Source organism: Dreissena polymorpha, chromosome 9 (assembly GCF_020536995.1).
Source record: "Dreissena polymorpha isolate Duluth1 chromosome 9, UMN_Dpol_1.0, whole genome shotgun sequence".
In the NCBI taxonomy this organism is placed as follows: Eukaryota; Metazoa; Mollusca; class Bivalvia; order Myida; family Dreissenidae; genus Dreissena; species Dreissena polymorpha.
Window position 1 is genome coordinate 45,244,110 of NC_068363.1, and position 13,142 is coordinate 45,257,251.

General features: G+C 32.5%; 1 protein-coding gene across 1 annotated transcript; it reads right to left on the reverse strand.

The window, feature by feature from the left end:
- Positions 1 to 1,266: 1,266 nt before the first annotated feature.
- On the reverse strand, positions 1,267 to 12,922 carry LOC127845998 (uncharacterized). Its single transcript, XM_052377179.1, has 4 exons — positions 12,675 to 12,922; positions 12,098 to 12,393; positions 11,993 to 12,064; positions 1,267 to 1,376 (listed from the first exon to the last, which is right to left on the reverse strand). Exons 1-4 carry the CDS (start codon positions 12,920 to 12,922, stop codon positions 1,267 to 1,269), a joined length of 726 nt encoding a protein of 241 aa, XP_052233139.1.
- Between the last annotated feature and the right edge of the window lie 220 nt (positions 12,923 to 13,142).

Sequence of the window (13,142 nt, forward strand, 5' to 3'; positions counted from 1 at the left end):
TATGATAATTTATTTCAGAATGTCACGACCGACCGATGTTTTTTCGGGTTTAAAACAGCAGAGACTGAAGAAAAGCAGGAGGTGTGTTTCTATCTGTAACTGTTCCCCACAGTAATGAAGACAGATACAATGTTGAGTCTGGAGTGGATAATTTATTGTTTGAGGTGGACTGCAACAATCATGAAGATGAAAAAGCCACCGAGCAACCATTAGATAGCTGTTTACATGTAGAATGTTATGTTCAGTTGAAATTGTTGTCGACAATAACAATTATATGAGTGCAAAATATGTGACAACAAATATAGGGCAAAAACTGGCTACAAACGATATTTAGTAAGCCACATATTTGGAAGATATTTGTTTTAACTTGTAAAAACATGTTTGCATTAAAATTTAAGGTTTATTGTAGATACCAAAAAACATAATTATAATTTTTGTTGTGTATTGTTATTGTCAATAGATTTTGTTGAAGTCTGTCAAGGCAAGTGTTACTGAAATTATAGAGATTTACTGGTAGTTCAATAATGTTTGGAAATATGTAATTGATTGTGTGCATGTTGGTAGACCGAATCATTTATCACTCTTACGAAAATAGTGAAGCTGTGCCGACAGTGGTATACAGTGTACTACTTATTGGAATCCTGTTTTTTTCGAGTTCTATAATTATTTTCTTAATACTGTTAGTAAACAGTGTTCATATCAATTAAAAATATATCAACATAAATAGATGATATCCCTTATCTTGTCATGTTTACAATTTACATAATTGTTACCGTTGCATACATCTTTTAATGTTAAATGACATAATTTTAAAATTAATGTTATGAACTCTGAAATATTTTAATAAAAGCGTTTTTATTTCTTTGTATATTTAATTAGTTTTAGAAAATATTTGAAACAAAGATTTGATTTGATTAAAAAAAAGTGTTTCACTACGTGGCAAAAGTCTATGATTTGAGGTAGTAAAGTTTAACATTATGGAATTTGATTTGTACAAAATATGTTGAAAATTTGTAGTTATACGTTTAAAACGTGTCTGTCTATTACCTTAAAAGACACATTCTTGAAGTGTTTGTAAAGTAATGAACTTTTGGTATAAACCATGCAAGCATGAATGAACCATAAACATTGTACTGAATGAAATTGTTTATTAAAGTGTCAATCATAGTTCGTTCTATTCCGTGTTGAACAGTTTGGTCTCCTAATGTGGTAGTTGCAGGTTCGAACACTGACTCAACCTAATTAAGTTAGCTTCAATGTCTCTTTTTAGGTTGCACAGCAGACCGATATCCCGTTGATTTTGCCGACATAGCCTTTGTTAGGGCCGGCCAGGCAGGTGTCGCACTGGTTCCCTTTCCAGCAGTCGCCCGTTATATCTGCATAAAACATAAGTAAACGTTAAAAATTGCTTAACCGAAATGTGTTATTTCTAAACAGAATTGTTAACAAATGTGTTGATATTTTGTTTTATTCCTTTCAATGTCTTCATTATCATATTAAATCATTCGAGAAAAAAGTAGTCATGAGAACCTAAAGAAAAAAAAAACTAAACAAATTACAGAGAGTTGAAGACTTCATGATTCCAAAGAGATTCGACACAAGGCCTCCAGCATCGTAACGCTATCGCTTTGAGAACTAGGTCAGGCCGACTTGTGTTTTGCAGGATTTTCCTTCATTAATAAGCGATCAACATATTTCACGACAACAACATATACGCTAAAAAATGCTTCCATGATTTAGAGTAACAATTGCGTTATGTTTAATTTTTGCATGATGATTTCACGCAAACAAAATTGTACATGTACTGGTTGTACGTACTATTCTATTTTTGGATATCTTCAACAATATTTTGAAATATTGACAACTGGTCTCATAAAAATCAGTAGCCTATGTTACCGATTATTAACATTTATTTATTTGCGATACCTATCACAAAACGATATTATATTCAAGATTTACCGAACTAATGCAATTTGGAGTTAACCACTGTGATGAGTTTGCGATAATAAATCAAAAAGAATTATCATCCTTGGGTGATCCTTCATATTAACTGCGAGTTACATGTTCTAGCTTAAGGCCGAATGTGATGTTTACACTAACATTAAACTAGAAATATCTTTTATTTTAACTTGTCAGAGAACAACAACAACTTAATTCTAGGCCTTCTGACATGAAATCGTGTGATCATGCAAAATTATCTTATAATCGACACGAGGCTCTCTGTCAACATCGTCATTATTTATGTGCCGCGTACACAGGCCCGCGTACATAGGCAAAACATTATTTTAACTTATTTCTTTATTAGAAAGCACTTAACATTCTTAAGAAGTCATACAATTTGCAAAATTTTGCAAAATTCTGTTCGGTTCTCATGCTTAAAAAGTTTGCAACCGTTTATGATATACATTAAATAACCGCAGAAGTTTTGCATTCCCCAAATTTATACATTTATTAGACAAATTCGTTGTTGTTAAGTATTACGGCTGATAAATTAACGCAAAATGCTAGTTCTAAGTGAGCTCAGACGGCTACACCAAAAAAGTTACGGTACGTCGTCCAATTTGTATGTGCATACTTTTGTATTTGACGAAAATCATTTATTTTTCCTCTAAATAAAAGAAAAAATACGAATGTTCAATTACATGTATAAAAAACCTTCTGCATCTCAATGCAACGTTAAAGGCAACTCCGTTTTAGAACATGATCAATAATAAATGCCCCCCCCCCCCACCTTAATTATGTCACAACGACTTAATAAATTTGTACTCACGCGGACCCCCTTCAACCAGAGCTAAAATGCTCAGCGCGGCAAACAAACACACACACTGTAAACAAAAAAGCATACAATCTCTTTATTTTATAGATAATGTATTTCTGATCAAAAAGGATGATTATTTCTAAGCTGTTATTCTTTAACACAATTGATTTAAAGGAGCTGAAACATTTTAATATAAAACTCGGAACACCTAAATTCTTTTCGACGGCAACTTGCTTATCAAACCTTAATCCAATACGTAACAGCTAAATATGTGTTTGATCTGACCTAAGAAATGCATTTATTTAAAATGAATTACAAAAAAGCTCTATATCAACAAAATCAATTATAATAACAGATAATTCATAATTAATTTTGATTGTTATTATTTTTTACATGTAATTATGAGGCTACCACTATTCAATCACTATCTAATATAGTATATAATAAACGCTTAATTAAAATAATACAATAAACTGAACATATTTCACTAGATATGACTCAGAATGTTAAGAGTTCTAATATGAAACATGCTGCGAAAATGTCCGGCTTATATATGTACCTTGTTGTACTCAGATTGTTGCGAAATGTGCCTACGTGTCCAAATGTGGTATTTTCACCAGGTATTCCCCCAATTAATTGGTTTTCATCATGCATTCCCCTAATTAGCCCGAGCAAAAGATTTTTTCAACATAAGCAATGATAACAAAAGAGTGCAGAAATTATATTTAGGGTTTAAAAAAGCATTTTCTGTTTGTTTTTAATATATTACTCTGAAAATTATGTTTTTCATGATTTTTTTTTCAAACAAGGGATTACGAACTTTCAAAAAATGTTTTGTTTTTTTAACCAAAAACTGGTACTATGATAAAACTGGACGAAATGCACAAATTCTCCAATACATTTATAATTATATTGTTTATTCTTGAAAATGTATCACCTCTACTAGAAATTCCATTTTTTGATTAAAAAAATCATACATGGGTTGTTTGTTCTAATTTCAATAGGAATATAGCCTCATTTCCTGTTTATTCAGCCACAAGTTCTTCTCCGCCACTTAAGTGTTAAATTGACTTTTTTTACTGAATGAAAACACACATTTTATATCTAAACAACAAATAAAGGCAAATTCAGATATCAGGTAACGGTACTTCCTTACTAACATGACCCCAACAACCCTGATTGGTTCATATCTTCCTATCAATCTGTTATTTTCATAAATCAACGAAGTGATATTGTTATTGACTAATAAAACCAACATACTGATTAAAAATGAATATTTTCAAAAGTATTGTCATCTTATATTACATGTGTAATCTGTGCCTATATGTTTTTCAAACTACATGTATATGTAAAATTGACATTTTCTAACCAAAAAAAAACATGTATGTGATAGAAGTTTCTAAATAAAAATAAGTAATTCAAGTTTTATAAGATATGCGTCAAAATTTCCAAAATAAATGAGTGGCCGAGCTATAGGAATTTATATAACTATCGGAAAGAAGGATACTCTGAAATATTATTGTTTTGACGATGCTGCGAAGCAGCTCGTTTAAGTTATCATACCATGAACAAATTCTTCACAGTGGCGACCTATGTAAAAGACCGAGCCAGTCCGATTGAGATAGCTCGATTTTTCTAATCGGCATACCTCGCTGATTATCATTGATAAAGGTAAAATATCTATAAATACAAATAGCTATAAATATCACAGCATATTCTGGGAAAAAAAGATTTAATAATAGTTTGAAAGCGTTAATTTAAAAACAGTTATATTCAATCCTTTATATGTTTATAGATCACTGAAACAACTATGCATTTTCTGTATTCTATTTAACATTTGTAGAGATTCTGTTAATAAATTGCGAATGAAAACGTGTATAATTAACGTTTAACGCGATCATGAGTGTAAAGAAAACGAATTATTTCAAAGCTGCCATTTGTAAACGTTATAGCGAGTATGGTATATAAACAGCATAATAGCCGCTTAATATCTATGAAACTCGCTCTTATGCGTGCTTTCTCATTTTGCATATTTAATAAACTTTTCAAACAGAAATTACAGAGCAACATCAGTGCACATACTATGTTTATAATTCATTCGTTTGTTGGATATTGTTTTCTGTTTTAAACACATATTAGGTTGTATCGCGGAGATTAAGTCAACCTTACCATGTGTTCATGTATTCAAGTACTCTTACGACTATGTGCTCATACCTACTTTCGGGAATCATCATACAATTATTGCCGTACTTAACGAACAAACATGCCCAAGCTTATTGAATTAGAGAAAAAACAATAATCAAAAGAAAAAAAATATGTGAAATCACGTCCGTACATATGACATAATTAACTTAGGAAAGAAAACAACGAAATATAAAGTTTGGTATGATATACATGTGAAATTAAAGAGCAAGGTGTAATTACAGATCATGTCAAGTTTTGAATATATCTGCTGAAACGTAATGTTATAACCCACAAACGTTTTACTGTAACAGAACGTTTTTTAAGATAAGTGGTACAGAAAATACACGTCGAATATCTTTTTAAAGATATTTCTTTGTATATTTGATCGAGAATGTATCCCGCCTCCCAGTTTCGCTGAATGGGTCAAGTTCCCCACGGGTACTACTTCCCCGTACCCCCCAAAACAATTCTTACCCAAAAATTTTCGTACCCAATTTTGTCCGTACCCAAATTTTTTTCGTACCCAAATTTTTTTTAGTACCCACATTTTTTTTCGTACCTTATTTTTCTTTCCTACCTAATTTTTTTTCCTACTAAATTTATTTTACCCATTTTTTTTTGGCATAATGTTTGTACCCACAATTTTCGTACCCATTTTTGTTTTGTACCCAAAATGTTAGTACCCACATACACACTTTTGGTGATGTAGATAAACTTAAATTGATGCTTTAATATCCATCCTCTTCAAAAGCATCGTCACATCAGTACTAACAGTACTTTGATTCAATATTGTATGCACTCAAGTTGAGCCATTAGCCGTATATATAAACAGTTAATGACAGTGTTCCTCACCAAAATAATGGCAATATTACTTTAAATCATTTGTGTATTGGTATACAACAATTTTGTGGTGGAATATTTGAGGACAACAAAAAAATATTTAAGAAAACCTGTCGTAATGGTAACGGAAATTACTGATCGTCGTTTTTGAAAAACAATATAATTTTATGACGCAGTTTTCGCAAAACATGATGGTTGCGCCCAAAGATTTTGGTTTAACTGACTACCGTAATAACTCTTAAGTTTTCGGACACTCTAAGTTATCACTGGTTAATAATGTATGATTTTGATTCTTGTTTGATAATTAATGATTTCAGGGCTGATAAACTTGAAATATGAAAGCTATTCTGTCTTTTGGCATATGTCTGTCAATACATCTGTACGATCGGTAATTTCCGTAACCATTCGTAAAATTGTAGCAGACACTCGTAATAATCAACATTCTTATGCATGTGCCGTAGTGACACATATATAAATAAACTCGATGAATTAAAACCAATATGTGTACCATAACAACACATACATAAATAAACTCGATGGATAGTTCTTTGCTCTTTATTCAGTTGTTAACATAAAGTTTTCAAGTCCATATAATTATTTAAATTAGTTGTTAATGCAATATTAATAAGTCCATGTAATTCTCCAAGTAACAAATAACGTTTTCAAGACATGGCAAAATCCGTCAAAATCCATCCTGATAGGACCTCACCCCTAAGGGGTCCCTGGAGATAAACATCTAGCGTCCCTCCTTTGTGTTAAATCCTTGTTGTTTTTAGTGTCAAAATAAGATTTGTTTATATACATGCATCGTTACATAAACATGTTAACTTGATGGGTCAAACCAATTTGTTGAAATGCATATACGGGCGTATTTATTATCTGGTATATGCACCGACACGAAATCAAACATATATTAACCATGTAATCGTGTCATGATCTTATGATTTAAACGGACTGAACCCAGTTGAAACTAATTAGCCTCTGGCCATACTGACGTAAACGCAAGCATGCATTATAACGAACAAGATCTAAACATCAATTATGCGACATGTATTCCAGATATATTCTATCACTTTAATGTTGCATGCCAGAAAAGATTTAAAAGTAATATAACATTGATTTCAGTTAGGAACACAGTCCGCTGTGTTTTAAACAGCGAAAAAAAACATTCCGAACATTTTGGTTAACACTTTTTATTTTTTAAATAGCTTGCATGGCATTGGATGTTCTGATAGATTAATGTCTCGACTTTTTTTTAATGCCTTGTTTCAATGCCTTTGCTTTTGTTCCAACTACAGCTTTTTATAAACGCTTGATAACACAATGTCACACTGTTTCCTTGGTTTGGCGTATTGATATGATACCCTTTCACAGTTCTATTACATAGTCGCTTTCCTTTTTCTATCCTTCAAATTCATGTTCTGCGACTTGAAAATTACTAATGACCATTCGGCAAGCTGCGTCGGGAGCACTATGTAGTTCCCATAGCTACAACGTGCTTCCGATGCTGCCCGAAGCCAATCTCGCGTTCGCTCGTTAAACTTCGGATATCGTCGCAGGCAATTCACGTGGAATATATTGTCACAAAAACACGAGCATTTTGTACCTCGCTATATCTATGTTACCAAACCACATCTAGCGTTGAAATTTTGGATACTGCTAAAAGGAACACTGATTTTTTTTTAAGGGTTAGCTGTATTTTACGAAATATTCGTTGATTTCGAGTGTTAATGTGGCTTTAAATAATGTGTTTAAATATTGGCGAGGATAAAATGTTTAAACTTTTTCAGTAGCTTCTTACCAAGTCATAATCCCAATGTTTCCACACTGATATTATATATTTTTGATTTAATTATAACATAATTGATCGTTATTTATTTATTTATTTATTAGAATACCAACCAATAAAAACAAAATGAATTGTTAATTCAGTGCAAATACTGACAACTTTCGAATTTCGAATTTCCTAGGAACTCCAATGTCAGAATGTTTTATAAAAATGCAAGAATGACATTTGTTCTGAGGTTTTTTGGGAAAAGCCACATTTTACTGACGGCTGTCTGATCTATAAACACAATTGACCGGGAAAGGTTTTCCGCAAGGTCCCACGTCAGTTTGACAATAACACATTTTGCAAGTAGGCAACAGAACGCTACCTCCACGCAGGGATTCCGCAGGTTCCGAGCATTATCATCGGTTAATCACGAAATAAATTTGTCGACAAAGGACGAGAAAACATTTTTTTCATAGAAAAAGAATTGGAATCTCATACCATACAACATATTTTTACTCGGCATGAAGCCGAAATTTAACTCGCAATTAGTGTTGTAAATTAAAAATAAATATTTAAATTATTCATCTCTTTTGAATGACAGTTTGCGATTGCTCCTATCCTAATTCATATGTAGATTATATAATTTAATTTATCAGTTTGTAGTCGATACATGCTAAAAAACCAAAGCGGACGGAAAACATTTAGTGAAACGGACAATAAATAAAGTGCATCCAAATTTGCCTTTTGTAACAAACGTTTCATAATGTTAATTCTAAAATCCCCAGTCATCTAACGCAGATAATAAGATTCATCTGATTCAAGCGTATTAAGGTGTTTACCCTATCTTGCCCCCCATAAATGCGTCGCGGTGCATACGGTATACGTTATAGTTAACATAATGCATACATGCAAACTGTACACTGACATCAACTTTAGCTACGTAAACAGAACCTATGTTGAAATGTTTACTGCGGATACACAACAATGATTTTGTAACACTTTATTATATCTTTGTGTTTTGTAATTAGTTATTGGCCTTGATTTTTGAACTCACACGACATCCCGCAAACATTCGCGAAGTTTCAATCCAAAATTTGTAGTATGAGTTTTGATCAGTGACCTCAACTTATGATCACGACTACATTTCAATCGACCACATGTATGGTGGGCCTTGGTCAGTGCAATTACACAAAGATCCCGATAAGAACAGCAATGTAAAAACGTTATCAAGAACATTATATTTACATTCATTCAAATATCGAGAGTAACACAATAGTCTCAAAGTATTATAAAATATTTGCAAAGTTACTCGTTTGACTGTGTTCCTAAGATCGTACCATTCACAAAGAGATATGTTTTATGGACTTTGTTACATATATATGTGTACGGCAATAAACAAAATATTTCTTAAGTGTTTTTTCCTAAAGTTTGTTAAGTTACGGATTGTCGAAAACAAATTAAATTTTAATGACATATTTCCATACCACAGTAACTAAATGTTCATTTGATTTGCTATTGTAAGCAAACTATTTTAGGCATGTCTTTCTAAACTTTAACACACACTAATAAACGCGTTTCTGTAATGTTAACTTTGTCTTTTTTTCGGGTAATTAAACGTTTAGAAAGTAAAGCTTAATCGGTATCGTTTCTTTGGCTTTTATCAGATATGCGTCGCCTTTCTCATAAACAAATAATTAAACTTTCGGACCAATGTTTATGACTTAAGTTCCAAAATGTTGAGTGTGCCTATTTACTAGAAGAACTGTAAAATTTCTAAGGCTTGAACTGCTGTAACCAATTAATTACCGCGTTCAAAAAACAAAAACTTCAACACTAAACAATCTTAAGCAATACTTTACCTGGACATCCATTTACTTTGCTAGGGATCGAGCTAGCAAAATACTTTCCGTTCTGTATTTCCATGATGAAATTGACTTATATTATTTGATGTAGAGTATATAAACATAACTGAAGTACCTTTTACAAGTTCAACAATAAAAGGTCGTCGGATTTGCCTCACCTAAAAACATTACAACTGAAAACAAATATATGAATTGTTATATTGCACATGGTCCATATAGCATTTAGATAATTGTTAAAAGAATAGTTGTTTTGATATTTATTTTGGATAAGCCCGCATATTTCAGACATTAAAATTTTCGTTGTAGAAAAATGTTAAAAAATGACAGCATTACGCGATCAGTCATTTCTCACAAGGACTTGTTAACATGTTGTCGTGTTTTTATGTCCCCCAGTATATACTGGGGGACATATTGTTTTTGCCCTGTTTGTTGGTTTGTTTGTTGGTTTGTTGGTTTGTTTGCGTCAAACTTTAACATTGGCCATTAATTTTGCAATATTGAAGATAGTAACATGATATTTGGCATGCATGTGTATCTCATGGAGCTTCACATTTTGGGTGGTGAAAGGTCAAGATCAAGATCGTCCTTCAAGATCAAAGGTCAAATATATGGGGGGACATAATGATTCACAAACACATATTGTTTTAAAATTATCATTGAGGGGACCTTTTCACAGATTTTGGCAGATATTGAAGTTTGTCATTAAATGCTTTATATTGATAAATGTGAACATTGGATCTAAAATGCACCAGTAAAAAAACAATAATACAATTAAAGAAATATATTTATATATATATATATATGCTACGAGGCTGTATGGTATATATATATATATATATATATATATATATATATATATATATATATATATATATATATATATATATATATATATATATATATATATATATATATATATATATACATATATATATATATGTTTAAAACATTTAAAGCACACAAGAGACGATACATTTAAGCACATAGATATGATATATTAAAGCACACATGAATAACAGCCACGTATTTATATATGCTACGTGGCTGTATGGTGTTTTATATATATGTTTAAAACATTTAAAGCACACAAGAGACGAGACATTTACGCACATAGATATGACTGATTTAAAGCATAATAAGGAACATAAGACAAAAAAAAACAAAGCAAGCAATAAGTAAAGGTCAGTCATACATGGCACATCCATATCTGGGGCCCGTCCAGGTGCTGATCAGCCTTGTGAATTCTTTATATTCACCGGCGGTCCTTTATAAGTGCAATTTGTTTTCCGATATTTCACAATAAATAAATCGATCAAATAGTATAAATAAAACAAGAGCACCGCATAACGGGTGCCACTGTCGGCTGCGAAAGCTTGTCAGAATTATTTTTTTTACAGGTCACAGTGACCTTGACCTTTGACCTAGTGACCCAAAATGGGTGTGGTGTGTAGATCTCATCAAGGTGCATCTACATATGAAGCTTTAAAGTTGTAGGTGGAAGCACTTAGATTTTAGAGCCAATGTTAAGGTTTAAGCACGACACCGGCGGACGGCGGTCGGCTTACAGCGGACGGCGGACGACGAGCAGGCTATGACAATACCTCGGGTTTTCTCCGAAAACAGCTTATCTAATAATTGCATGTAATAAAGCAGATTTAACAAAAAGGGCAAAAGAAGCAATAAAACAATCACATAAGGTAAATCAAACATATTTCTCTATAAACCACAGTACAACATAAACAATGTATTATTCCATATTAATTATTGATGCTTTTAAAGAAAGTGTACCGTATTTACAACTTTTATTAAAAAATACAATTTCTCGATGAAATACTTAATACTTTTATTTACAATATATATAATCCTATAATACAGATTGTTTTTCAAAACATTCCAAGAAAAATTGCATTAACAAAAAAAAATGAAACAAGTGTAATACTTTATGCAATTATTAAATTATATAATATAATACTGTATACGCATATAATTATAGCATCATTTACGTATCTCAGTAAATTGTTATCAAAAAGGATACCTTTTAAAATATGTGCAATATAATGTTTTTAAAAATCAAAAAAAATTATCTGAACAATTTTGGACGCATTATTTCTGTTACAAATGTTGATACTGAGTATTATTGAAGTAAGTGGTATAAATGTATATAAGAGAATGCCCATGCTATTCTTTAAAACATGGGAATCGTATGACACATTTTATACAAAAACGGATGGCATGATGCTTATCATGCCTTTATAGTATCAAGAAACGAATTTCATTTTCAAAATCATTTTACGTTTCAATTATAATATTTAATTACTATTGATACACAATAAATAACACCAACGGGATATAAGAGTACGAAACAAATAATTAGGACTTAATTTTGAATTGCACACTTGGCTATAAGATGTAGTGTCTAAATAAAGCCTGGTGTTTTCCATATTCGTCGATATGAAATAAGGAACGCCATTGGTATGCCCATTAACTTTCAAGTTCTCAACTTTGCGTTTGCCTCATTTTAAGTTAACGACAAACAGGTTTTAAACGTGTACCGAAACGTCTAACTCATAATACAGTAAAGAACCAAATTAACCGCAGAGTTGAGTAATATAAAAATATCAATTACATCATTTAGTTTTGAATAGACTTAAAGACTTAAAGACTGTTCAGTCCGCTCACCATAACTAAAATGCCATGCGGAGAACATGGCGACGGAGACAAGCATCCAGGTGGTCCTGGTGTGCTCGTGGTTTGCATCGTGGTCCGAGGGCCGTGTCGGCTGCAGTAGACGGACTCTCCGCTTGCTGGCCTGGTGCATCGCCAGTATGACCATGGTGCTTAGCAATATCAGGCAAATGCATGGCACCACCTTCATAATGACACCGTAGAACCAGAATTGAACGACTTGTAGAAACTGTGTTTTTCCACCAGATGGGATTCGATAAACCGGTATCCGCTGAAGTTGTAACCTATGTCTGTTTGTTTAACAACACGGTATAGAAAAATGTCTGGTATACTGACAAAGATGTTAGCAATTACAATGATTGCAATTGTAAGTATCGCTCGCTGCAAACTGCACAGGCGGTTACCGATTCCGTGATGACACACCAATATGTACCGGAACACGGTGAACCACATCGCCATGTTGTGACATGTAGAAGTGAAGATAATTTTCAGGACGATAAAGTAATTCCATCCTTGTGAATGGTTTCCATTTAGTCGATTTTGAGTGTAGACAAAATAGTAAACTGCGTACACGAGATACGTCAGCGTGGTCAGAAAATCTCGAATGGCCAACGCTGTCAGTATGCAATTTGTCGGAGTTATCATGTGTCGCCTTGTTAACACTATCACATTCAGTATGTTAGATATCGCACCAAAGATGCAAACGACCATACTTACATAGCCATGCACCTCTCCGTATTTGCGGACAAACAACTCGAAATAGTTTTCATGCACTGACACCACGTCCTGTTTTACCAAGGTTGCATTTAGTACCGACATTACGGTCGCATTTACCATCGGTAAAACCAGGGTTGTCATGTTAATAATACGATTGTTGTTGTTTCTTTCTTCTAAATTACGAGGTTTTATTGTTCAATAATTAAATAGAATTTTCCGCAAATGATGATTTCTTTACTGTTTTTTTCTCGAAATGACTAGATATGTTTGACACAGCACAAATGTCATCGCAGTCATCTTAACAAATATTCTACCTCTTATT